Consider the following 27095-nt stretch of genomic DNA (forward strand, 5'->3'; position numbering starts at 1 on the left):
CTTGCCTGGAATGTTGTCATCTATTTGTCAATTTCTCTCACAGTTTTGCCAGGATAAGGTTAATGTGATAGAAACTCCAAATAAAAGCAATGTGAGTGAGATGGAAAACGTTTCCCTCTTATTTAAGTAAAGTTATGAACTAGCACGGCAGTCCTGCCCAAGCCATTGGGCTTCAGCTCATCTCTCTTGCTATTCCGTCATGCCAGAGTCACCCTGTGCATCTGCTGTGCCCATATTTCAACCTGTGGAGGAGGACAAGTAGGCAGAGGCCCTGACTCTTAAAAGCATGACCCAGACACTACATTGGAGCTGGCATGGAATTGTCTAGAGTCCAGCCATATGACCACATTTGCTGCCAGGTGAGCTGAAAAACACAATCTTTATTCTGGGAAGTCATGTGTTCAGCTAAAAACTGGAATTTCTATTCATACAAAGACAAAAAAGGATATAGATCTGTTCTGTATAGTATGGAAGCCACATATAACTATTTAAATTAAATATATTAGAAGTCAGTAACAGCAAGCATCACATTTCTCAGAGCACCTCTAAGGTATTCAATAGCTAAGGTGACATATTGTTTTTGTTTTGTTTTGGTTTGGTTTTTCGAGACAGGGTTTCTCTGTGGCTTTTGGAGGCTGTCCTAGAACTAGCTCTTGTAGACCATGCTGGTCTCGAACTCACACAGATTTGCCTGCCTCTACCTTCCGAGTGCTGGAATTAAAGGCGTGTGCCACCAACGCCTGGCTAACTAAGGTGACATATTGATCTAGACCATTTCAATGCTCATGGGATATGCTACTGGCTAGAGTTGCTATCGGTACAAACAAACAATCTCAACTGTGCTCCTTCCAGCTGCTTCCCATTCATCCCATAGATATGAAATTGATCGCTTCACCTGGATGTTACACATTTTTCCAACATGAACTCCAAATGTTGTTTTAATACATCCATCCTTTCTTTACTATGAAGCCTATGTATCCACCATCTCCACCTGGGAGTCTCCTCCACAAAAGTTTCTAGCTTGCATCACGTGGGACTGTTTCAAACACATCAGGCCTTTGCATGTCCCATGTTCATCCCTTGCTCACCTTCCTCTCCCTCCTAGTTTCCTAAATCGCATTGCCATCTGCTGATGAAATTATCCCACCCTGCCCCATTGCTTTTAGAACATACCCAGAAATATTCCACCAGAGTATCACACACCAATATGTTATTTAATGTCAGATGTTTATCTCCTCCATGAATTATCTTGCTGAACTTTCTATCTTGCCTCAGTATACTCATTAGACTGTATGCAGAGAGTGCTCATTCAGAACATGCACCATAGGAAAAATATTTCCCTTTTCACATTCATAAGAAAACTCGTAACAATTAGTACTACTTAGCCGTGGTTTTGAACTGTCATTTAAGTTCGTATTTCTCCCTTGGTATTGATGAGATTTGGTCCCAGGACCCACAAGGATACCCAAATCCCAGGATGCTCAGATATACATAAATGCATACATAGAGTTTGCATATAATCTGTGCACATTCTTTTGTATACTTTAAGTAATTTCTAAATTACCTATAAATCCTAATGCAGTGGATGCAAAGCATCAACTACAGAAGTCTGTCAGGGAGATGCCTCGGCTGGTCCAAGAAGGTCCAGCAGAACAGGAAGTTTCAATGATGATGTGAGCAGTGTCTGGATCCTCTCAGGAGACTAGGGTTTCAGAGCATCTCTTGCAATGTGTTAGCATGGGGAAATACTCTTGGACAATTCCACCAACGAACTCCACTTTTCTCCCCTCAAGCGAAGTTATGTTTCATCTTGGCCAGCAAGTGGCAAGACTACCCCAGGCACATAGCGACATGAAGCCTCTCTCAAGTCCTTTCCTTTTGTGGTTGACTTTGGCCATGGTTATCCCTACTGGCTTCCCAATACCCCTACCTATAAGAGCAAGAATAGTTGAATTAAACAGCTATGTCATCCAAATTCAAGGCCATCTAGATTAAAAAAAATACTATTCCTCCTTCAGTGGAAAAAAAAAAAACAGAGACAATGGTTTTATACAGAACAGTGTAAGTCCTTGGTATGCTCTTGGATTTACATGCTCTTGGTGGCTCCAGAACCACATGGTGACAAATACTGTTGTAACTTCTGCTTTGTCTGAGAAGTATTTCTTTGCTTACCCAAATCTGCACCTAACAAGCCTTCTTCTAATAAGAGATCTGCAGATAGCCCAAACCTTCTATGTTCATCAAGAACATCATGGACTGTAAGAGTATCCTACATGAATCTAGTGCCATTGGGTGGGGGAAGGGCAAACAGTACAGCCAGTACGTTGCCATATATTGATTTTTCAGTGAGCATGGAATACTGCTTTATGAAGGGAAGAGTTACAGATATACTGTGATGAAGTTTAGAGGTCAGAAAGTCCATACTCTTTACTTTTTCACTTATACTTACAAATCTAACCAACTCACAAAGTTCCCTAGATGCTTTCATGTATTCATTTATAAAATAGACACAAAGTTTTCTTGAAGGATTATTATTTGGTGGTGTGTGGGTGAGGTCCTACTATGCTGCCTATGTGGACTTGGAATTTTTTTCAACTTAAACACATGATTTTTCCTGCTTCAGCCACCAAGTAACTGATATTACAGGTGGGCAGGTGTGTGGCACTTTGCCTGGCTTTTGCAGGATGGTTTTAAGAATAAAATGAAATAATGGATGTAAAAATAGGTCATCAGAGAAGTTAATCTGAGTAACTGCTTTAGCAGATCGTTCCATTTGACCCAGTCGCTGGAAGAATTGTCAAAAGAATACTAGCAAACAGGCAATGATAAAAATAATTTTTAAGCCGAATTGTTGGTGGCACATGCCTTTAATCCCAGCACTTAGGAGGCAGAGGCAGGCGGATCTCTGTAAATTGGAGGCCAGCCTGGTCTCCAGAGCAAGTGCCAGGATAGGCTCCAAAGCTACACAGAGAAACCCTGTCTCAAAAAACCAAAAAAAAAAGAGGCTTTTTTAAATAGTCCTCTACGTTTATTTGTTGGGAAATACAATCATTTTCTTGCTCCTGTCATTCTTGTCCCTTCCTACATGTCTAAACCCTCACACTTTGCTGAATCCCTCTGCATTTCTTAAAACACCTTAACTAACATCCTGTGGATTATGGCCCATTCTTTTCTCTTACTCTGGTGAGGACCAGAAAGATCAGTGTAGACCATATACCAGTATTAGTTGCTGCTTTTCATTGCTACACGCAAACAAATGAAAGGCTATGGGAGCAAGGACACAGTCCATTATGAAGAGGAGTGAATGGCAGCAGGGCTGAGAGGGAGCTGATCACACTGTCCACTGTCTTGAGCAGAGACATGTTGGTGCTCAACTTGCTTTCTCATTTCCCCCTTCTTGTTCAGCCCAGGAGCCTGGCCCATGGGGTGTTCCAGTCACATTCAGAGAGGGTCTTCCTTTGTTAGTTAAGCCCTTCCCAGAAGCTCCACAGGAGATACAACTGAGACATACTTGCTGAGTGATTGCAAATCCAGTCAAGCTGACAATAAAGATCAGTCATCATAGTATCTCTGTCCCTCACATTTTCCCAGGTCATCATTTCATTTCCCATCATTCTCTTCAGTTACTTTCATCAGGAAAGTCTAGGGACTGAGCACTAAGAGACAAACGATCTTCCCAGCTCAGAGAATGTGGGTAGAAGAACAGAAAAAGGAGGCATTTCTCCTTTGAAGAAAGGGGGAAGGCCAGGAGACTTCCATTCAAGTAGTCGATTTACTCTGTCATTTGTAGAGATAAACCATAAAGCAGTAACACATCTGAGTGAAAAAAAAAAGTTTGTTGCCTCCTCCCAGAGCATCTCAAGGCAGAGTCTAAGCAGATCTATTGTTTTCTGATTGCTCCATCACTGTCAGGGAAGCAGGATCCAGGTGCTTGCTAGTCTCATCAGCATCCTGTCTCGGGACCCTGTGTGCCTCAGTCAGCAGAGCAGGTGTTTTCCCAAAAGCTGCTTCAGCATCTGGTGTCTACACAATGACAAATCTCTTCACATAAAGAACAGGTTGTTTTGTACATGTGTCTGCAGTTTTGTACAGAGGCCTATATCCCCAAATGCAAGAAGAACGCTTATGTTCTGTTAATGAAAAACAAACAAAAGAAAATCCACAAACAATAACCTAAATAAATAAATAGCCAAACCACTCCATTTTCTTCTGCTCCCACTATCTTAATCTCAGTTTCTAAACTGAAGCCAGTACTTCTTTTCTGCAATTACAGTTGGGATTTCTCCTCGTAAAGATGTGAAGCAGCATCTCACTCCAAATGTGTAGGCTGACATGTTTATGTGGGTGCGTGCAAAAGTTTGTGTGTTTGTACAAAAGCCGGAGGTCAGTGTCAGGTGTCTCTCTCCTTCGCCACCTTACTTTCGAAACAGGGTCTGTCATTGAACTTAGGCTGGCTGGCTAATACACTACAGCTATATATATAATATACTATAGTATATGACGCTTTCTTTGTCACTGGCTTTATCCATCTCAAGTAATGTTCTCAAGGTTCTCATTCATGTTGAGGTATGCATCAGCATTTTATTTCTTTGTCTTAAAAAACAAAAGCAAATCTTCCCAGTTTTAGGTTCAGAACAAGACTGACAGAAAAGTACAGAGACTTCTCACGCCCTCTCACATATAACTTCCCCTTTGTTACCCAAGGAAGTGGTACATCTGTTATAATTATGGTTCTTTGTTCCCATCCCTTATGTCATCATTTCATGCGGCTAATTTTCACTTATCTCTTTAGTTACTTCCATTGTTACCACCCACTGAACCACTGACCGTTTAGCTGGGGAGTGTCAAGTAGCCAACTGGTAGATGTTCGATCTATGCTAATTGTCAGGCTCTACTGTGAGTGGAAAGAAATCAAGCACGTTTTAAGAACTGTATTGTTTTAAAATTTAGGGAGGGGCAGTTGGCATACTGAAGGTATCTGGGGCTTAGTGTTAGAGGAAGCTGCATATGAATCTGTTTTGAATGAGACTAGTTTCTTTTTCACTCAGTGGATTGTACAAAATAATAGGCTTCATTGTTCAGACATTTTTCAGACATGCTATGATGTTTAGCTTTTTGAACTTGACACAGCCTAGAGTCGCCTGGGAAGACTCTCCATTAGGGATTGATTATGTTGGGTTGACTTGTGGAAGATTGTCTTAATTGAAGTGAATTGATGAAGACAGCCCACTTTGAGCAGCACCTTTCCCTAGGCAGGGGCCCCTGAACTGTATGAGAAGAGAAACTGAGGCTAGCACAAGCAAACCAGCAAGTGACCATGTATGTGTTTATGTTTTGTCCTCCTCTTAACTGTGGATGGGATGTGATCAGCTGTTTGAAGCTGTCTGAACTGCTGCCTTTAACTTGAAAGCCAAGTAAACTCCTTTCTCCCCACAGTTGTTTTTGGTCAGGATATTTTAGCACAGCCATAGACATGAAACTAGAATATGTGCCTACAGTATAAATTGAACAGATTTATCCTGCCCCCACCTTTTAATCTCCCTTCTCCCTGATCCCCCTCTATATTGAAGACTTTTTTCTTTCTCTATGTTCAACATATGACAGAAAAGATTCAATATTGTCTCTCTAAGTCTGGTTTCTTTCACTTCGTGTGGTGATGATATCCATTTCCCTGGTGAGGACACGGCATTGTGGAAGGTCTTTCAGAGAAACAGATACTCAGACCCTTGGCTGAAGAATGATTCAGGCCTCTATCGGGGTAGCTGCCCTTTTAAACTAAGCGTGTAGCTTTGGGATGGAAGCACCTGGAACTAAACAAGGAAATAGACATCTGTCTAGCCAGCTCAACCAGCCCACTCAACCCTGCAGATCAATGCCCTGACATATCGGAGTCAGATTATTTTTCCTTATGGCTGACTAATTTTTCATGCTGCCTCTATACACATACCGCATGTTCTTTCCACATCCTTTGATGGGCGCCTAGACTGACTCAATAACTTAGCTATTGTGGATAGTGCCACCTGTCAAAGCCTTGGCTTCCTTACCTGTGAAATGAGTAACATGAATGCGATGTCCATTCCTGCCAAGATCAAGATCAATGCAATAGTTGGGGAAAGTACTCCTGGGCACTTAAAGAACAGGAAACTAGAATAATGGGTGAAACAGTTCCCCAGTTTCGGGATGCTTCTTCATTCACTGAAAGCAGAGTAAACACTTGTGAACCTGGCCCTAAGCACCTCAAGAAGGTGTTTTGAGGAGTGAGGGACGGGCGTGGGCAGGAATCCTGGAGGGGAGCACACCTAGATTCCAGGAGCGGTCCAGACCCGCCCCGCAAATGTCAACCACTTTGCTATTTCTAGTATTCCTCTGACTCTTGTTCACTATCTCTAATCTTCTCTCTTCCTGTCTTATACACAGCTCTTCTGGCAAGTCCTCTTTGCTTTAAAAGGGGTTAGCAAAAGGGCCCCGATTTCTTTGGTTATTTCTTAGGTTAAAAAAATAGAAAACCAAATGGATGATATAAGAACATCTCTGCGGGAGTACCCCCTTTTCTTAGAGACTCCAATCTCTTCTTCATGGGATAGACAGGTTAATAATTTGTCTTCCCAGTAGCGTAAATGGTGAAGAAATAAATGAAAGGAAGGACGCAGAATTGCATGAAGGATGAATAAACTGCACGGGCCCAGGATTAGAAGGCAGAGAGAGGTCCTTGCTTGCTGCCACTTCCTGCACAGCTGCTTTTAAGATCATGGGGCCATCTCCTACACAATGTTTCTTCCTCTCGGTTTCAGCTCGCACGCTCAAAGCTTTAATGCAGAGCACCACCCTCCCAGCGCTCCTCCCCTTTCCGCTAACCACGCCCCTCCTCCCTGAGGTTCCGCCCCACCTTCCGAGCTTCAGGGGAAATGAATGGCAGCGGAGCCGCTTGCCGCTCCGGGTATTGATTGGCCACTGGGCGCGGTGACGCGCAGGCGGCCGCGGGCGCACGCAGCGGGCGGAGCGGGTGGGGGGCGGAGCCGGGCTCCGGGGCGGGGGCGCGGGCCGGGGCGGAGGAGCCAGGGAGGCGGGAGGCGGGAGGCTCCCGGGCCGTTTAAGCGGCCTCCCTCCCGCCCCCAGCCGTCTGCTCTGGCTCCGGCCCTGTGCTGACCCCCGGCGTGGCCCACTCCGGCCCTGCCCAGCTGCGCGGCTCCCGCCTGGCACGCCGGCGGCCTCGGGAGCAGCTCAAACCCATGAGGCCCGTGCGCCCCGCCGCCGGTGCAGACGAGACGGAGCTCCCGGCCCCCGCGGAGGAGCGGAGGATCAATGCGGTTCAGGAATCGATTCCAGCGGTGAGAGCGCTGCAGGGCGCGTGCTCCATCCCGGTGAATCCCGAGCCCTGACCGGGACCAGCTCCCAGGGAGACCCTCAATCCTGCGATCCCTTTCCTCCAAGCCGCTCGAGATCTGTGCCCCGGGACTCCGCGTCTGCCTTGCCTCCTCCATCGGCTTGCACACCCAGCTTGGCCCTTGCGCTCCTCATGCAGACACGGCTTCTTCTAGCTCCAAGTGCCTTACCCCAGCCTCAAAGCCCCTCGAGGCCACTTATGCAAACATCCTTGTACAAACCCCAGTGTGAGGTCTCTTGGGGCTGCTCCCACACACTGTGGCGAGGTTTGTTTTACAGTGCGGTAGGGGGTCTGGCCTGAGCGTTTTAGGTGTTTTGTCTGTGACTGGCCCTAGATACAGGGAAACTGAGGCACGCTTCCCTGCGTCCAGCTTTGCCCGATGGTGTCAGGTTTAGGGGTTCTCTAAGAGCCCAATAGTGTGCTTTGGGGGCTTTTGGCAGGGGTAAGTTCGCATTCAGGTGGAGAGACTTGCCTTTGAGAAGCCTATTTTTAGGAAATGGGGAGAAAGGAGGCGCCACCGGAAGGTGGGTCGGCTGCTCTACACTGGAGAGGTGTTGGGGACGCCCGAACTAGAGGGGCACAGTGGCCCTTCTCTGTGTGTACCTGTCCTGAAGGAATGATGAGATGAAGGCTCTGGCCTATTGTTCCTAAAGAAGGCTCTGGGCTTTTCTATTTCTTTTAAGTGGGTGAAAGTTCACCCGTCGGGTTTCTGGTAACTCTCCATCCCTTTGTCTGAGCCTGGCAGCCATACCCGTTCACAGTCCTTCACAACCAACAGGCTAGCTTACTGTGAGGTGCCAGGGAATCCAAAAGCAGAAATGCATGAAATCATCCATGCAGGCTATTGATTGAGTTTGAAGTAGTTTTTTTTTTTTTTTTTTTTTTTTTTTTTTTTGTAAATCTACAATTTAGTTTCCCTATCTGGTCATTTAACCCATTAATAATGCTTATCTCATTCCTCCCCAGCCCCAAAGGAAAGGAGCCAGTATGCATACAAAGGATGAGTGTGGGCTTTGACATCAGTAGAGGGGGTTCAGCTTGAAGATTTGGATTGCCTTCTGAATATTGCTTGTTATTTGGTGGCTGAATGCCTGACACTATTCTTGGAGGGGAACTCAGAATCCATGCCAAAGGCAAAAGGGACTTGGTCTTGTTTAGAACCTCATGGATTTAAGAGAGACTGTAATGTGTGTGAACCTCCTCATGCCCTGTGTGTGTGGTTTATTTGGTTTGGTTTTCTCTGCATGTCTGTGGGCTTCCTGCTTTCAGAGAACAGTGGCTATGTTCTGAAAAATTACCCCTTCCCTTTTTGATGAAGAGTTTGTATTTCTTTTCTGTCCCTTTGAATACGTCTATAAAAAGAATGAAAGTGTCTGGTTTTGTTTGTTGCACCAACATTCAAAGAGCTCTGTAATGGAAAAATAAAAGCCACTTCAGCTGATTGAGCAATCTCTTTGATGGGCAGAATTTTCTCTCATCCTATTTTGGAATCTTTTACCTATTCAAAAATTAGAAAACACAGGGATTATCTTTTGGAGTGTCATAAAATGTAATTTTTTGAGTGGTTACATGTTATTGTACTCCACAAATATTAGTTGTGTCTTTCTTGATCCCTAGGTCTCCTTTGATTTTGATTGACGTAATCCCTTCATTACCTGCTTTTCTAGTATAGTCTAGATTGGAAGACTATTTATAAGCATCAATTTGACTTGAAAATAAGCCTGCAAATACAAAGTAATGTTAGAAAAGTCCTGATGATTGTGATTCACACATCAAAATGTTGAAAGTAGTATTCCACTACTAATGCACTGTCTTTGAACAATATGTTCTTTTTCCTGATAGATGTGTTGGGACTCCATTGAGGAACAGTTCGTTAGACCATAGTTTATGCTCTGCCTAAATAAAAGAACACCTTGCAGATTCACTCAAAGTGGAAACTGGGCGGTTACTGTCTGTGGCTTTGGATCTTCTTCCAGACTTCTGCCATTTATATGGAGGAAGATTGTAAGGGAACAATTATAACAATCGTGGCTCCTAAAAAACAAAAAACTTAGGGTGTGAAAGAAAATTCCTCTGGGATGCAGCATATTTTGTGCCTTGCTTTATTCCTTTCTGTCTAGTCTCTCCAAACACCTAAGCATGTGCCTGCACACACACACACACACACACACACACACACACACAGACACACACACACACACACACACATAGACAGACACACTTCTCTAACATCTCTGACATGATAGTAACTATTACCATTCAGTTACAGCCTGTTTGTTTGTGCCAGTGACTGGCTGGGTACTTGCATATTTTTCAACTTACAAGTAATGGAAAAGCAGATAAGTTTAGAGAGTAACAAAATTCTTGCCCCAAGTGGTACAGGTTGGCAGAGGCAGACCTTGGAGTTCAGTTTTGCATCTCTGCAGCCACCGTTCGCTCACCCTTTCTGTCTCTCCACTGGAAAAGGATCGTTCTTTCTCAGCCCTAGCTGTGACTACCCTACTGATTAGAGTTTAGATTGAGTGCTTGGAAAAGCATCTCCTTCAAAACCAAAAACATGTCTGATGTCTTTTGGACCGGTTCTTAGAGCATTGAGCCACAGAATGGGGTGGTCTTCTATCCTCCTTCCTTTAGTAATTGCCAAGGGTGCCATCACTGACAGTGGCACTGCCTGAAATGCCATGCTCAGGCCTAGGAGGAAGCTAGTGTGGTAGCAGGGTGCTATGCATAGGGTCAATTAAAGTTGCAGCATCCAGTGGTGTTGAAGGGGCCTTGAGGATATCCATTGCAATGGCCTTTGAATTTTGTGTTCATAAGACTCAGGGTTCTTTTGGCTCTACTAAAAGCAAATTGATTATGGGTTATCTCTGTAGCTGGGAGGGCTGTATTTGCATCCGTCCATTCAACAATTATTAAGCTTCAGCAAAAGATGAGTATTGTGCTTGAAACTGGAAATAAAATAGTGAAGACCACCTTTGTAGATTTGCGTTAGTGTGAAAAGACGGAATTAAAAAAATATGTTTAGGAACCAAATTCTTACTGTTACAGCATGTACTCTTCTTGGGTGGGAAGGCCAAAGTGGTACTGGTGATGTCTGGGAAATCTCTTAGCAAGTGACATGAGTTAGCTGGAAGGAAGAGAAGCAATTGTAATGTTCTAAGGAGAAGTAAAGAGCCGGTGCCCTCAAGCAGATAAGACAAGAAGGTGGGAGTAGCTATCGAGGCTTGTGAGTCGGGAATGCATTGAAGTGTTACCCTAAGCATTCTGGGAAGCTGAAAGATAGTTTTAAGTAGAGGTGCACGATTGATCTGTTTTTAATAGAGAGTTATGGCTGCCATATGAAGAAGAGTCTGCATTGGGACAGGCAACAGGGCCAGTTATGAGGCTACAATTTCACAGGAGATGTTGCATCCTGCCTTTGTTTTCTGTTGGGTACTATGGAGTTGCTGTGGTGAGCTGATTTGGAATATACTTTGAAAGACAATATTTGGACTTGGGGAGTGGAGAACACAGGAGACTCAACTTGTGGGGTTTGGTCTTATGCCTATGAGTTCTGCTAGATGAGTTGCAGACCTGCAGAGCCCAGTGCTTGGATCTGGATTTAGTGTACTAATGATGTATAAAGGTTGGCGACAAACTGTTCTTTCCCTCCATAGCTGTGGAATACTGTGGGGCAAAGAACATATAAGAATAACCCAAAAGCCTGAGGCAAAAGAGAATATTGAAAAAGGAAGTGACTAAGCCCTACTTCACTATTCATCTTGTTAAATGTGGTTGCCACACTCAGAACTAAATCAGAGCCCCTGCAGGCGTGTCAATCCAGTCCATGGCCCACGTATATTTCAGGATAGCTGTGAATGAGGCCTAGGATACCTGTAGATGACAGTATCCTGTCACAGTGTCAGGAGGTTGGGTACCCCTGCATGCTGGCTCCACTGCCCAGGGCACTGAGTAGCCATTATGTTGCTTTCTCATTAGGTAGAAATGATTTCAATAAATGAGGGCCCTTTTTCTCTCATATGTAAACCTTTCTCAGTCTTTTGGGGTTGGAGAGAATAGGCTTAGGGTGTAGGAGTTTATTTGCATTTTGCGTTTGCTTTTCCATTTAGGCCTCAGGAATGGTTTCTTCAGAAACTTGGAGAAGGAGGCTTGATTGCATTCTGGCAGATGGAGAGAAATTGAAAATTTGTATTATCATTTCCCAGCAGAACTGTATTGTCTTTTCTCACTGAGCCCCAGACAGTAAAATGCTCCCAGGATAGTTGCTTTTCCCCTTTGTTTATAGTATAAAACCCATCCATCTATCAGGACAGGGTATGTTGGCCATAAGAGAGGAATCTCTTTCTCTATAGCTTCTCCTCTCCTCCTCCTCTCCTTATTTTTTTTTCCTCTTTCTTTGTCCTCTGCGTGTGTATGCACAGATGTGTGTATTTGTGTTCATGTGCACATGTGTACTGTATGCATGCCCATGGAGGCCAGAGGCCAGCTACAGGTGTCTTCTTCAATCACTCCAATAATTCCTGAGACTGAGGAGCTCACTGAATCTGGAGCTTACCAAGTAACCTAGGCTAAGTGACCAGTGATGGGGATTTGCCTGTTCCATCTCCATAGCACTAGGACTACAGGTGCATATACCTATGCTAACTTATTGTTTTTTTTTTTTTGATATGCATACTGGGGATTGAACTTGTCTCCATGCTCGCATAGCAAATATTTTACCTAGTAAGCCATCTCCCCTCCCTCCCACTTTACTTTTAACCTGAATTGTTTCGCCCGGGCAGAGACCAGCAGACGTGGCCATGCCATGCAGCTTCTTCACTTGCAGGAGAAAATGTGAAAGTCTATTCCCCCACGCTCTGTAATGGTCTGACTATTTTTAGACTGGGGCTGCTTGAGATACAAGTTGCTATTTTAGTCCTCAGCCTGGTGGTGGGTAGACAGCTCCTACTTCACCCTACACGGAGCACTTCCCGTTTCATCCATCCTCAACCATTTTGGAAGCTCGTTCTCCACCCTTTGAAGTTCCTCCTCGGAGCTCAGTTGTTTCCTCTCAGGGAGAGGATGTGGTGGATCCTCAGGTGCTTGGGGCAGTACGAAAGCCTTCCTCCCCGGGGTGTAATTATTTTTCTTTTTGCTTATGAGAGCTGCGCAGCAGCTCTCTCACCCCATAGGAAATGAGTGATATAATTTAGGGGATTACCAGGGGAAAGGAGAGTAGGCTGGGACATGCACATCCGAGTTCGAGGATATCTTGGATAAATTCTGAAGCTATTAGGTGGATCATTTGTTCTTCAAGCTGGCCAGTGGATACACTTAGTTCATTTAGGGCCTAGCTAAGTCTCTAGTCCAAGTGAAGCATCTTCACTGTCCCATGTCCATTATGCACTGGGTATGGACTTTTGGGGGACTACCTGTTGTGTCTTTCATTGGTTGATCTGAGGAAACCAGGTTCCCCCTAATGCGACGGGGGAGAATATTTGTTTGTCTTTTGTTTAAAAAAAAGTTTAAAGATTGGTCAGATTGGATACTGGCAAACAAACAAACAAAAATGACCTCTAGACTATCTGGATTAAAAAATAGCTTTTTATTTTGTTTTGTTTTGTTTTGTTTTGTTTATTTGGTTTTGGGGTTTCTTTTGGGGGGTTTACTGAACATATTGACAGGTAGAGTGCTGGGATTTCAAAGCTGTCAAGGCCTTTACCCATATGTTTCTCTTTGCCTACTGCTTTGCTCTTTTATTCTGTCCCCTTCCCTCTCTCTCTCTCTCTCTCTCTGTGTGTGTGTGTGTGTGTGTGTGTGTGTGTGTGTGTGTGTGTGTGTGTGTTAGCCTCCAGAGAATAGTCAGAATGATGCAGACATCACCAAGCCTGGCGTGAATGTGGGGTTAGTTTTGGAGAGTTCTCCTCACCCACTTGCTAGAATAGAACAGCAGTCCTCTGGAATGCATGTTTTCATCCTTCTGCTGATTATGGTAAGGTTAGCCTGAAGGGAAGCCTGGACCATGAGCATCTCTGCAACTTTGCCAGGCTGCGTGTATGTGTTTTAAAGCCACAGCATCAAGTACTAATAATATGTGCAGTATTTGAAGCAAACTCTTCTCACTCAGGGAGAATGGAGGTGAAAATGTGTCTACTTGTTTAGGTGGCCTGGATGTAGCCAGGTATCAAATAAGCTGCCTGGTGCCAGAACAGGTAATACAATACAGGAAAACTAGTCTGGCAGGCCCTCTAATGTGGGATGCAGGCTGTACAGATCTGCATACAGAAAGCTTTGCGTGTCTCGAGTGAGAAAGCAGAAACCTTTCAAATGTAATGTGTACCCTTTTGTTTAATGACAATAACTAAAAGTTGGGGGGGCTGGGGGGAACAGAAATCTTTCCTTTGATTTGGGGTGCACAGCTGAGTTTGATATAGTTTCTGTTTGCCTTTGCTTGGCACGAGGTTTATCTATTGAGCAAACTCAAGGGCTGTTTCATCAAATAAACTAGATGTTTACTTTCGATTCAATGCTGTGGGCCAAGTTGACACCTCTTTAATGGCTTTGGTTTTCTTGTTGATAACAGCAACCTTTTCATTTAGAAGAGACTGAATAACCACTGCAGGCTTCCAGCATGGTCGGTTTCCAGTGTGTCTCATGTGATGGCTTCTCTGTTTCCATAGTTTCATGAACCATCGGGCCCCAGCCAATGGCCGCTACAAACCAACTTGCTACGAACATGCTGCTAACTGCTACACACATGCAGTGAGTACAAACTTCTCTGTCGCTGTCCTTTACACAGGGCTCTGGTGGGACAAAAGGCTTCTTTAGTAACGTCAACACAAGTGATTAGAACTACCCAGCCTTGTGACCTTAAGTACCTGAATGGCAGTGGTGGGTTATGTCACCACAATCTGAAAGTTGTGAGCATGGAGAGTGCTCTGGACACTCTAACCTGTAGCCCATGCGTGCCTCAATACATCTTCAAAAGAAGAGGAGGAAGTAAGTACCCTAGTGAAGGGACACTGGAGAAGCTTGCTTATGAATGCTATGGCACCTTGAACGAAATTAGCTACTGGGCTGATTTGGCAAGGGCAAGTCATGGTTTGTTGAAAAGGGAGAGGGTTTGTTGTTGTTGGGATTGTTGTTTTTCTTGTGTGTTTGCTTTTCAAGACAGGGTTTCTCTGTAGTTTTAGATCCTGTCCTGGAACTCACTCTGTAGACCAGGTTGGCCTTGAACTCACAGAGATCCACCTGCCTCTGCCTCCCAAGTGCTGGGATTAAAGGTGTGCACCACCACCCGGACGTTGTCTGGGTTTTTTGTTTTGTTTCACCAAATGATTCTCTGAGACAGGGACAGGCTAAATCTTCTCACCTTCATAGTGACCATTGCATTTTCCTGTCATTATACATTTCCTTTACCTTTGGTTTTACTATTCTCTTTGGAAATTTCATTCTGTGAGACCTTGGGAGAGAAACCATGTCTGAGATATTCTGAAAGAGGTAGGGAAGGTGATGAAGTTGTTCCTTCAATGATGGCTATTTAGACAAGGCTTACATTACAGATGGGGTGGGGCCAGTGCAGTGGTTTGGATGTTACACAGCCTACCTTCAGAAATAACATTCGTGTAGGATGGGCCTGAATTCTCTTTACCTCTTCTCCACAAGTCACAAGTAACAGAACGAACAGTGCTTAAAGGGCAACTTAGTTAAAACCAATAAAAACCCCATGCTAATGTTTTAGAAAAGTGATCTAGTTAAGTAATGCATATTCAGGAGTATTATAGACCCACGATATTTCTAAAGACAGAAAGTATCTATCACCATCATTTCTTTAAAGGGAACGTATTATTGGGTGTGGTGATACATGCTAGCAATTTGAAGGCCTAATAAGGATTCTGCAGGCCTGTCTCAAAACACAACAATACCACAAACAAATACAAACAGAGAGGATGCCTTCACACAGCAAGAGTAAAGGAGATATAATCTGTAGGGATATTTTTTCCAGACAAGTTTTTCTTTATGAAAAAAAAAAAACAAAACAAAACACTATTACTCTCCCTGCTCTTGTCTTGTACTGGGCCAATGAAAACTGGCATCTGATGTTGAAATTTGGGTCTAGGGTGTAAAATATAACACAGAAACTGACCATTGTGGCATCACTTAGGAGATAGAGAAGGGAGAGCTCAAAGTAGTCCTTACCAACTTAGTCCTTAGAAAGGAAAGAGGGGAGGAAGGGAGGGAGAGAGGGGGGGGTCAATCAGAATTCTTAGATTTTGGTTTCCTCAAACTTTGGGCTTCAGGGATGGATTATTCATCATGTACTATTTAAAATGATGAAAGCCTGCCAGCCCCTTTGTTCTGCAGACACTCTCAAATACATAAAAATGAAGAAATTAAAAGTAAAAACCAGGATATTCTAATTCAACAATTGATTTGTGTGTGTGTGTGTGTGTGTGTGTGGTGTTTTATATAATATAATATGGACTTAATTCACTCATGTGTCCTTTACTTAAATAGCAAGATTGCAGACAGGATAGAATGTTTGGGAATCAGGACCTCTCTGGTGATTCTAGATTATACTTGATGTTTGGATATTTTAAATGCCTACTCTGTATCAGATTAGAGAGGAGAATGGAATACACTCTTGTTTAATGAAATTAGGATAAAGAACAGCTATTTTGCAACAGTTGGGCAATGCTGTGTCCTGTTTGTGCACCCATTGGTTGGCCTAGTTCCTGAAGTAGGAACACCTGCTTCCAGTGCCGTGGCTAACTTCATCTACCTCTCGTTTTGATTATCCAAGGGAGACAAATGTTTCCTTAAAACTTAAGAATTGGCAAACCTCTGTGGTTTTTAAGCGGAAGTCTTGATCCCGTAGATGCCAAAGTATTCATTTCTCTTTCCCTTCCTCCCAGTTCCTCATTGTTCCAGCCATTGTGGGCAGTGCCCTCCTCCATCGGCTGTCTGATGACTGCTGGGAAAAGATAACAGCATGGATTTACGGGATGGGCCTCTGTGCCCTCTTCATCGTTTCCACGGTGTTTCACATAGTATCATGGAAAAAGAGCCACTTAAGGTACATGGGGTCAGTGCACCTCTGGTGTTTATCAACATAGTTGACTAAGCGTGTTCTCGGGTCCCAGGCTACCACAGTTCAGTCGGGAGGGTGAAGAGTGGACCTTTTCCTATCCTGTAGGCTTGGAGCTGTCCCTTAATTCTAGGCATTCTCTTTGGATTGGACAGAGTTTTGAAGACCCAGCCGCCTTGTTCGCATCTAAGAAAGCAGTGGCCTAGCTGGCTTTCTAGGTCTTGCAGCTAAAATCCTGAGAGTTAGTTTCTAGTTCTCTCATGCACACCAGAAATGCCAGGACAGCCATGGCTGTGGCTGGGCAAGGACACTGAACTTTGCGCCCCAATCCTCCTGGATTTAACCTTGAGTAAGTAATTCCACCTCACCCAAGGTTTCTTCATTATGAAACTGGAGGTTATTATGCTGCCTCATAATATAAGTTATTATGATGCAATAAAGTGAATAAGGTGGTAAATTGGAAAATAAGTTGACAAGTGTTGGACAAGGCGAGCAGGAGATCCGTGGTAGTGAAGATTAACTGGGAGGTGCTTTCCAAACTATACGGTGGTCCTTGCAAGGCCTATCAATAAGAAAGTGAAAGTGTTTATATTTGTTACTATTAGACAGGAGGCCAGAGCATGTGAAAATGAATGCTTGCCAAATAAAACATTCATTGCTTGAGTAGCTCAAACTCCAAAGAGGTAAACACTTTTCAGAAAAGCGCAAGACTTGGAGCAGGTGACAGGTCATTCAGAGGAGTGGGAAATCGAGCTGGGCATGGTGGCACATGCCTGTAGTCCTAGCGTGAAGGAAGCAGAAGTGCGAAGATCAGAAGTTTGGGGCCAGTTTGAGCTATGTAAATGAGACTGGGCTTCTAAATAGAAATGTAAGAAAATACCATTGGTTTCATAAACTGTCAAAAAAAAAAAAAAAAAGTCTCCCCTGACACAATGACACTCATACTTACAATTCCAGGACTTCAGTACATGGGAAAATGTCATGTAGTTGAGGCCAGCCTGGATTACATAGTGAGTTCCAGTGAGCTACAGAGTGAGACTCTTGTCTCAACAAAACAAAGCAAACAACAAAACCCACTACTAGCGAGGAGGCAGGCTTGGAGAGAGGACCATAACTCTGCCTTGGCCTTTTTTCAGCGTGTCATTAAAATACTGCATGAAGCTTGCTCTCTGCTACCGTTCCCTATAAAGTGACAGTTCCCTAGGATTAAAAGAAAACCACAGCACTGAACCACAAGGGCACTGTGGGACATACTTGTTGGAGAGTCACAAAAGTACCTGTGCTGGCTTCCCGGGACACAGTCATAGGACCCAGAGGCCCGCATGGAGGCAGAGTACTTCATTATCTCCTTGGCACAGCCTGATGCTTGTGGTTGCCTCAGCTCACTTGGCTCTGATGTCTAGATTTCTGAATCAATAAAGAGTTGTAGATGCCTACTTCAGTATTAGGCGCCTCCCTGGCAGAGGCTAGAGAGAAGGTATAATGGAAACAAGACTCTCAAATTGAACCTTGAAAGAGCATTGCTAGAATCACAAACCATAACATTGGGGTTTTTTGTTTGTTTGTTTTTGCTCAGCATTCAGTCACTATTTTTTAAATGCCCAAAAAAGTCAGAACTAGGAGAGAGAAGGAAAGTGCCAATTGCCAAGTTTGTGCTGGGCACTCTACTGAGAACACAGCCTACATTTACCACATTGGGTGTTCTGTGTGCTCAGATGGTCCCCTTTTTGTGAGATGGTGTGAGTCAGAATGACGGCCGGTGGAGCTTTTTTGTTTTGTGGAGACGTGGTATTGGGGACTGACTCTAGGATTTCATGTGTGCTCGGCAAGTGCTCTGCCATTGAGCCACATCCCCAGCCCGCTTTTTACTTTTTCTTTTGAGAACACATTGTATTTGATACTCAGGATAGTCTTGAACTCACCGTGTGTCCCAGGTAGACCTTAACCTTAATATCATCCTGCTTCAGCCTTTCAGTAGCTGAGATCACAGACCTGTGTCACAAAGGGCTAGCTGCTGGTTTGAATATCTGCCCTAACCATGTCTAGAAAGCAGAATTAGAGACTCCTCAAGCCTTGCTAGGAATCAAAATCATCTCAGGAGTTCAAAACAAGAAATGAAACACTTTCAATTTCCTCCTCTACCCTGTTTTCCCAGCCCTTTCAAAGTAGAATCTTGCATCCGTGAGTCCACGGCTACCTTTATTCCTTGGTGATCCTTAGAGGTGATGAAGTTCGAGTCGATGTTTGCTTCATTAGGACCTGCAGCTCAATTAGCAGGGAATAAACTGCAGCTTCTGCACCATGCTTCTTCACAAGTAATAGTTTTTACTTAGGCATTCACACATCCTTATCAATCTGCTTTGCCCAGCGGTGTGTATAGTGAGGCTCTGCTGAGTGCTGAAGCTCCACAATAGATAGCTTTTACATCCTACAAACCAAAAATAGACTTGAAATAATGTCGTGGGTCCAGGCATTATAGCACATGCCTGTAATCCCAGAACTGTGACTGGGGTAGGCAAGAGGATCAAGAGTTCAGGCCCAGCCTTAGCTACATAACAAGTTCCAGGCTAGCCTGGGCTGCATGAGGCCTTATCTCAAAGCAAAATAATAAAGACCATCCTCTGTATTTATATATTTATTTATTAATTTATATTTAAAAACATTATTTATATGTATGTATGCACCTGTGTGTTAATATATGCCTTGTGTGTGCTGACAGAGGCCAGAAGAAGACATCAGATTCCCTGAATCTGTAGTTATTGTTGGGTATGAGCTGCCTGATATGGGTGCTGGGAACCAAATGCAGGTCCTTTGGAAGAACAGATCCCATGGAAGAGCAGTACGCACTCTTAACTGCTGAACCATCTCACCAGCCCCCTGCGTTTATAATTTTAAATGACCTCCACCAAAATACTGGGTCTTCCTGACGTTTTGTGAGTCAACCTCAGTGACTCAGATCTTTGTATATACACTCCTGGCTTTGACTCTGGGCCAATCTAGAAATACAATGGCTACCCTTCCACAGCAAATACGCCGTACCTATGTTTGTTATTGCTGGCTCTAAATTACTGATTTTTCCCTTATTACCACTACCCTGACATGTTTGAAGTTAAAGATGTATCAAAACAAAACAAAACACAAGAATATGAAGTCAGCAAAAACAAAAGACTTGAAAATGGGATAGGGACCTAGGAGAAGGAAGGGAGAGATGTTGGAGTTGGTAAGAGATAGAGAAATTAGTATGACAGAATGTGTTATGTATGTATGTGAAATTGTCAAAAAAAAGAAAACAGACATTTAGAGAAAGGATGTGCTCTCAGCTGGGGCATGCTAGCTGAGCACTAGGACTGAGCTCTGTTCTGTAATAGCACCCAGGCAGTGGTCTGCCCTCTCAGAATTTCATCTTCCAAAAGAAAAGGAAACTCACCTCATCTGAGTGTCGTGGGGGTTCTACTGTCTCATGCCTGTGGCGTGGATAGCCTAAAAATATACAGCTTTTACTGTGGCTCCCTGTCATTAAAAGGGAGAGCCGTAGCTTTGAAGGGCGAGTTATGAATGCCATGAAAAAAATGAAACAAGCACATGGAAATGGTGGCCTTGTAGAGTGATAGCCCTGTCGGAAAGTTTTGACAAATTTGCCTTATTGACTTCCTCCCACAGGACGGTGGAGCATTGTTTCCACATGTGTGACAGGATGGTCATCTATTTCTTCATTGCTGCTTCCTACACTCCATGGTGAGACAGAATCCGAGGGCTCTGGAAAAGCCTCTTAATGACTACAAGTCCCCGCTCCTTTCCTCTCTTCTTCTCCATCCTGCCCTGCAGCCCTCCTGCATGTACTCTGCCCCTCCCACAATGCGGACACATTTGCACCCCACCACCACCCAATTTGATTTACTTGGTTACATTATTTGGAAGGACTGTCTGACATGGGATCGTTTCAGAGGTGCTGCAGACTTGGGTGTAGCTAGCAGGCTCCCTCTCCCCCCCTCCATCTTCTTTCCATCTATCTCTGCTGCTTTTTGGAATATTTGAAAATGAAATTTGGCAAATGGAAGTGCTGTCAATACGCATGAGGGAAAGCAATCTTCCTTTTGCAATTTGCACTGTTTCTGCTCACCCTACTGCTAGTGTATAGCTGTACATTTCTCATTTCTTTTGCTAAGTAAGTAACCAAACTAGTTAACTGCTTAAAATATGTAGTCTCCTGTGCAGTCCTCTTGATCTTACTGCCCTTCAGACACAGGTCAAATGCAGCCTCTTGTTGCTTTAAAGGCCATAATTAAAGAAACTTTAGTTTTCCTCTATTAAGAGCTGGTCCAGTTTTAAAAACGCAGAATGCCCTATTGAGCCATCCATGGCTGTAGTCAATAGAAACAGCAGGCCTCTAGAATCTGGCTCATGCAGGCTCAGTCACTCAAAAGAAATGTAATTATCTGTTAGAATAAAAAGAAGTGCAAGGCCTCCCCAGTACCTCTCACTAAATTATAGGTCTGATTCATATAAGAGCAAGCGTGCTTAAAAGCTTTTGTGAAGCAATTTAAGTAAATATATAACAAGAATTCAATGTGAACTGAACAGTCACACGCAGAGTAGAGAATTTGTTCCCATGTAGTTTTAGATAGGTCTGTAGTTAATTTTCTATTTGCAAATATTAATTTTATGGCTATAGCTAAACTGAACTCTTTTTTCATATTTATTCTTAATATACCAGGGCACTTGATGTTGTGGTATGTTGAACTGTGACAAGACACATCCCATAGCACATGCTAGAGGAGTTCTCCTCGTGCTCTGTCTTGGCAGAGGTTGCTAAAAATGTATATATTAGGTATCTACTGTGGGTATGTGATCCCGGTTCAGGGTTTTATTCTGAGTTCTCAATAAGCTTGGTAAGCATTCCAGAAGCTTGGTCAGAAATAAAACAGCCAGCAGTCTTTGCTTCAGTGGGTCCTGCTAGGGAAAGTCAGGCTCAACAGGCATCCTGGCATGTCTGTTTTTAACTGGTGCTGTTTTTAAATTGTGCTTAATTCCTAATATGAAAATTTGACAACAGTCTTACCTTTGGATGATTAATTTCACCCAGACTTCCCAAATGCCTCCTTGCTGTATTGTGGGACTGTTACCCTATTGTTTTCTGTTTGGTGTTACTAGGAGAGCATGGGCTCTGAATTCCTGTCATTTACCCCTTTGTTGTCATTTACATTTGTAGGTTAAATCTCCGTGAACTTGGACCCCTGGCATCTCATATGCGTTGGTTTATCTGGCTCATGGCAGCTGGAGGAACCATTTATGTATTTCTCTACCATGAAAAGTAAGAGAAAAATCACTTCCATTTGATGGCTTAACAATTAACTGCCTAAATTATTCCTGTGTTACAATGCAGTTCCCTTTGTCCTTATGCCTCAAAATAGTAGAAATACATAAATAGAAAATATATTGCTTTTAGTAAATCTTTACCTCCATTTGGTATTCACTATTGCTGGACAGGTAGGGGTGGGAAGGCATAAATGGCACCTGTATGTCATGATTAGGTTGAAAGACAATTCAACCAGTCATTTTAGAGCTGTGGGGGGTGCCTCATTTCTCATCCAGAGGCAAGCTAGCCCCATCTATTTCATAGAAAACTCATATGGAAAATGACCTTCTTTCAGTTTCCATGGTGATCAAGGATAACCAATTTTAAGTGTCACAGAACAAAACTTACCTAGATAGAAATCTGGAGAATATTTGAGAAAAGAAGCTAACACTGGACACAGCTCTCACTCCCCACCCACCACGCACAGCTGTAGTCAAAAGTATAAGCGATATAAACAAAGGCATATTGATAAGTACCATTTGGGCTGGGTGGTGGTGGCACACACTTTTAGTCCCAGCACTCAGAGGCAGGCAGATCTCTGTGAGTTCGAGACCAGCCTGGTTTACAGAGCTAGTTCCAGGACAGCTTCCAAAGCCATAAAGAAACCGTGTCTCAAAAAACCAAAGAGAGAGAGAGAGGAGGAAGAAGAAGGAGGAGGAGGAGGAGGAGGAGGAGGAGGGGAAGGAAGGAAGGAAGGAAGGAAGGAAGGAAGGAAGGAAAGAAGAAAGAAAGAAAGGAAGGAAGAAAGGAAGGAAGGAAGAAATGTATCATTTGGGACGTTCTTAGTAAGAGCCAAAAGAAAACAAACTTTGCTATGAGATTGTGTCTCCGGGAATGTCAGAAGCCACACCCATGAGGTTTACAAACACAGTCACCTAAACCATATCTAAATAAAGAATACCAAATAGACATATTGATGCTGAGCTTATGGCAGACACCTGACTCCAAGTACCCTTTGAATGTAATGAACACTAAATGTATTATGTAATGCATGTCAATCCAAGAGACATTTGCTTCTTTGATTCACACTCCCAGGTGATACCCTCCAGACAGCATAGTGAGTAAACACAGGTCTTTCTGGTAAACTGAGCTCTGGGCCCCATTCTTCCTCCCCTGGAGTTAGAGATCTCAGACGTCCTGAAGCTTGATGGGATAAGACTGGAAATAAACATGCAAAATGAAGAGAAAACAGGCAACACATCATTTACTGTGGCTGCTACTCCAACCCTGAAGAAAGTTGTGTTCTAACTCTAGATGGAACTGGTGGTGGACCAACCCCAGCTGAGAAAGGGAAAAATAGTGTACTGGACTAGATTACAACTAGCTTTTATGGTATACCTGTTCTAGGCAGCCTGGGTCAATTTACTTCCTTTTCATCCTAGAAGAAATGTTACCTACCTCCTCATTACCTAGTTTGGCATATTAGAGAGAAGCTCAGTGGTTAACTGAGCTCAACCTTCTGGGAACTGAATTCTTTGAGTAGTTTCAAAGCTTCTATTTCTCTTTCAAAATGAAGAAAGGGGAAGCTGGCATGTGCATGATCTAAGCATCCCTGGAATGTGTGTCCAACTCCTTTTGTGTTCCTGCAGGTATAAAGTGGTTGAACTTTTCTTCTATCTCACAATGGGATTTTCTCCAGCCTTGGTGGTGACATCAATGGTGAGACACAGCTTTATAATTTTAGTTACCCCCTTCTAAATTCCTGATACTCAGATGCAATAATACAGTTTTGCCTTTCAGAACTATGATGTGTCCATTAGTTATAGACTGAGAGGGAAACCTATGTAGATAATGCAGCTTCTCACCGAGTTGTACTAGGGACCACCCAAGGCTTGTCGAAGCTGTGTATGTTAGGTTTATTCTGTATTTGTTTGTTTTGGATGATGGGTCTAGTTCCCTCCAACCCTCACTAATTCATCACCCTTCTACCAGAGAAGAGTCTAGCCAAACTATTTTACTATAAAGAAGTGGCTGTTTCTGTTACATAAAGGAGGTGTTTGAGCCTGAATCCCGGGAAGAGGCTATTGGTGATTTGTTATAGGAAAGAAAACCTGAATTGCCGACTCAAAATCTGAAGAATTAGGATTGTGGTGGCCTACAACTCTGATCCCTACCTAGCTGAGGAAGAAAGATGGTTAGTTTGAGATCAGAAAGTTCTTGTCTCCAAATTAAAAAAGAAAAAGAAAGGAAGGGAGGAAGGAAAAAAGCGCACACTTTGCTTCAGCATCCTACTGGATAGTTTTCAGTTCCATTTACTCTTTTTCCCATCGTCTTTTAAGTAATATTCTCTCTCTTTCTAGAGCTTGACCTCTCTCTCTTTCTAAAAAAGGAAAGTGGCCTTTGTTTCTGTTTGTTATTTTGCTTTTAACTTTGCTTTAAAATAACTTTTGGGGACTTAAAGTATTTATTATGTTATCTTTAGTGGGCTCTTGCATGTAGTATAGTCTAAATTCTCTTTCCAGTTGAATTACTGTTTAGAAATCTGTGCACATCTCTCACCTTGAATCAAATATACACATTGCAGTTTGATTTAGCACTCCTGGCTAGGCTAGTTGCTTCTGTTTGCCGGTGCCTGTGTTGAACACCTGGCATTAGCCACTGTGTTAATTAAAGAAGTCCAACTTGTTTAGTTTGAGCTTTTTTTTTTTTTTTTCTCGGTTACCCTGAGTCAGGATTGTACTTGAGATGTCATTACTAAGGTTTTATATACAGTGTGAGAACATAATTCCACTCCCCAGTGCCCCTCCTCAGAAAAATGTCTCTCAGAGCTGAAACCTCATTCTGAATATTCCGGAAATAGGGCTTGTGAAAATGTCAAAAAAATTATATAGCCTTGAGATGTGAGCTTGATGATGTATGTGGTACCACTGCATCCATAAATATGTAAATGGATGTGTACTGTGCTGTGTGCATATACATAGGTGGATATAGTTCAGTTGGTACAGGCACCAGAGAATGGAGAGGGAAGCAGCTGACTGAGATGAGAAAATGGGCCATGGCTGTTTTATCGTTCGAGTGCAATTCAGGACAGCCAGAGCCATATAAGCAGACTGTGTGGATTGGTTACTAATTATTAGAACAGAATTTCAAGTCAATTCCCTCTGGCTGTCATAAAAGCAGGTTTATCCGGTATTTTTACTAGCCCAAATCTTTAGTCGGCCTTTTCATAGGTGGCATAATAGCAAGTGACTAATGTTTATGAAAATGAAGCAGGATAATTCACACACTGCTGTCACAGAACTTAGGATCCAACAGGCAGATACAGTTTCTGTTCAGTAGGAGACTAATAAAATTTTATAATGTCCTTGATGGTGGTAGTGGGGGGGGGGAACGACTCAGGTTGCTATGGGAACATGAGAGCGAAGTACTAAAATAAGTGATAGGTAAGCTGATTCAGAAAGACAAGTAGGAACCAGGAAGTGGTTGGAATGAGGCAGGTGTTGCTAATAGAGGCTACAGCCTGCCTCGGGGAGAGAGCCTTGGTCTTTGGAGAATTGATAATTATCTAGACAGAGTCCAGATCAAAGGGGTTATGTAAGAATGAACACTCTGAGCTGGTGAGTTGTGGATCTCAGATTTACTCCTTCTGCCACCGAGAGCAAGAGAACTAGGTAATGAATTAAAGCAACTGGGTTTTTTGCATCAAGCATGGACAGTGTGGGACTGTGATGCTTGAAGGGAGAGAAGCCCAAAACTGAGCTCTGTATTCTACCACCTCCCCCATTGTTTTTCTGTAGACTCCCAGTAGCAACTAAAGACAAGCCCAGAGAGCAGCAGTCTGCCCAGAAATCAGCTGTGAGACAGTTCATGGGGCAGGGACCTAGGGAGGAGATAGCCGCTGAGAGAAACCTCCAGAAATCTACAAAGGAGTATGTTTGGTCAAGCATCAAGCTGGGTTTGTGCAGGGCAAAATACTGCAAGGTAATTCTGAGGGTAACAATTGGAAGGCATTGAGCAAATTTGGTGATTCCAGAAGCACAGGTTTTGGGGACAGTGGAGTCCCTACCATCCCAAGTGGTGAAACCACACTGGACATCAAACATCTCCAGCTTTAGGGTGACCAGAGTCACCTTAGGGCCAGAGTTCCTCTGCTCCCTGTGTCTTAGTTGCTTTTTATCACTGTGACAAAAGGCTACCTTTAATGTCCTTCCTCTATAGTGAGATTGATGACTACCTTAAGTGCCATCCTAGAGCCTTCACCCAGTAGCTGATGGAAGCAGAAGCAGACACCCACAGCTAAGCACTGAGTGGAACTCCTGGAATCCAGTTGTAGAGAGGGAGGAGTGATGAGCAAAGGGGTCAAGACCAGGCTGTGGAAACCCACAGAAACAGCTGGCCTGAGCAAGTGGGAGCGCATGAACCCCAGTCTGACAGCTGGGGAACCAGCATAGGACCAAACCAGGCCCCCTGAACGTGGGTGTCAGTTGGGAGGCAAGGGCAGTCTATGGAACCTCTGGCAGTGGAACCAGTATTTATCCCTAGTGCACGGACTTGGGGAGCCCATTCCCCATGGACGGATACTCTCTCAGCCTAGATACATGGGGGAGCACTTAGGCCCTGCCCCAAATGATGTACAGACTTTGATGACCCCCCATGGGAAGCCTCACCCTCCCAGGGGAGGGGATGGCGGATTAGTGGGGGGCATGGGAGGATGGGAGGGAGAGGGAACTGGGATCAGCATATAAAATAAGATTGTTTTTAATTTAAAGTTTTAAAAAGCCACAAAAAATGGAGGGAGGGAGGATTTCTTCTGGTTCATAATTTCAGAGGCTTTAGTCTATAGTCACTTGGCTGTTGGTTGTGGTCGTGCGCATGGTGAGCAGGGTGGCTCACCTCATGGCAGACAGAGAGATGGTTAAGAAGGAGCCAGGGACAATCTAAACCCTTCAGAGGCATACTCTCCCACCCCACCCCACCTCCAGCAACCTGCTTCCTCCAAGAAAGCTCCACATTCTAATAGGTCAGTATACAAATTCTTTTGATCACAATAGACAGCATGCTGGCATGCTAGACTGTAAAATAATCTTTGATGCTAAAGAATTGAAACTGTCCCACAAAAAAAAGAAAGAAAGAAAATATAGAGGACTCCCAAATATTTAAAGATTAAACAACACACTTCTATATAAACTCCTGGGTCTTTGAATTGACTAGTAATGAAAATACAATCTGACAGTTTGTGGGTTGTAGCCCAAGCATGATGGGAAAGAATGTGGTGCTTTAGATGCCTCCGTGAGTGTGCAGGTTAATTGTGTGACTCCACTTGACCAGGCCCAGGTACCCCAGATGTT

At 43.6% G+C, this 27095-nt stretch overlaps 1 protein-coding gene and 3 long non-coding RNA genes across 5 annotated transcripts in view; 2 read left to right on the forward strand and 2 right to left on the reverse strand.

Moving 5' to 3' along the window:
- The first annotated feature begins 7096 nt into the window (after window positions 1-7096).
- Mmd (monocyte to macrophage differentiation associated) overlaps window positions 7097-27095 on the forward strand; it is a 28825-nt gene continuing 8826 nt past the window's right edge. The window contains exons 1-7 of one of the 2 annotated variants that reach the window (XR_003487226.2): window positions 7097-7328; window positions 14044-14125; window positions 16279-16439; window positions 20112-20186; window positions 21661-21762; window positions 23397-23466; window positions 25545-25728. Coding sequence is in view for 1 of the 2 variants with exons in the window: in XM_027426274.2 (XP_027282075.1) it covers window positions 7303-7328; window positions 14044-14125; window positions 16279-16439; window positions 20112-20186; window positions 21661-21762; window positions 23397-23466 (516 nt within the window). In the remaining variant the exon portion in view is untranslated. The remainder of the gene's footprint in view (window positions 7329-14043; window positions 14126-16278; window positions 16440-20111; window positions 20187-21660; window positions 21763-23396; window positions 23467-25544; window positions 25729-27095) is intronic. The other variant, XM_027426274.2, reaches the window with a different exon arrangement.
- On the forward strand, window positions 7368-8829 carry LOC118238896. The gene is made up of 2 exons (XR_004770729.1): window positions 7368-7649; window positions 8351-8829. It is a non-coding gene; the product is annotated as an uncharacterized LOC118238896 (long non-coding RNA).
- LOC107978989 lies at window positions 12950-16339 on the reverse strand. The gene is made up of 2 exons (XR_003487228.2): window positions 16206-16339; window positions 12950-14166 (listed from the first exon to the last, which is right to left on the reverse strand). It is a non-coding gene; the product is annotated as an uncharacterized LOC107978989 (long non-coding RNA).
- LOC118238895 overlaps window positions 18649-27095 on the reverse strand; it is a 49084-nt gene continuing 40637 nt past the window's right edge. Inside the window, exon 3 of the long non-coding RNA XR_004770728.1 lies at window positions 18649-18879. This is a non-coding gene — a long non-coding RNA (uncharacterized LOC118238895). The remainder of the gene's footprint in view (window positions 18880-27095) is intronic.

The sequence above is a fragment of the Cricetulus griseus genome, chromosome 7, assembly GCF_003668045.3.
Source record: "Cricetulus griseus strain 17A/GY chromosome 7, alternate assembly CriGri-PICRH-1.0, whole genome shotgun sequence".
NCBI classification, from domain to species: Eukaryota; Metazoa; Chordata; class Mammalia; order Rodentia; family Cricetidae; genus Cricetulus; species Cricetulus griseus.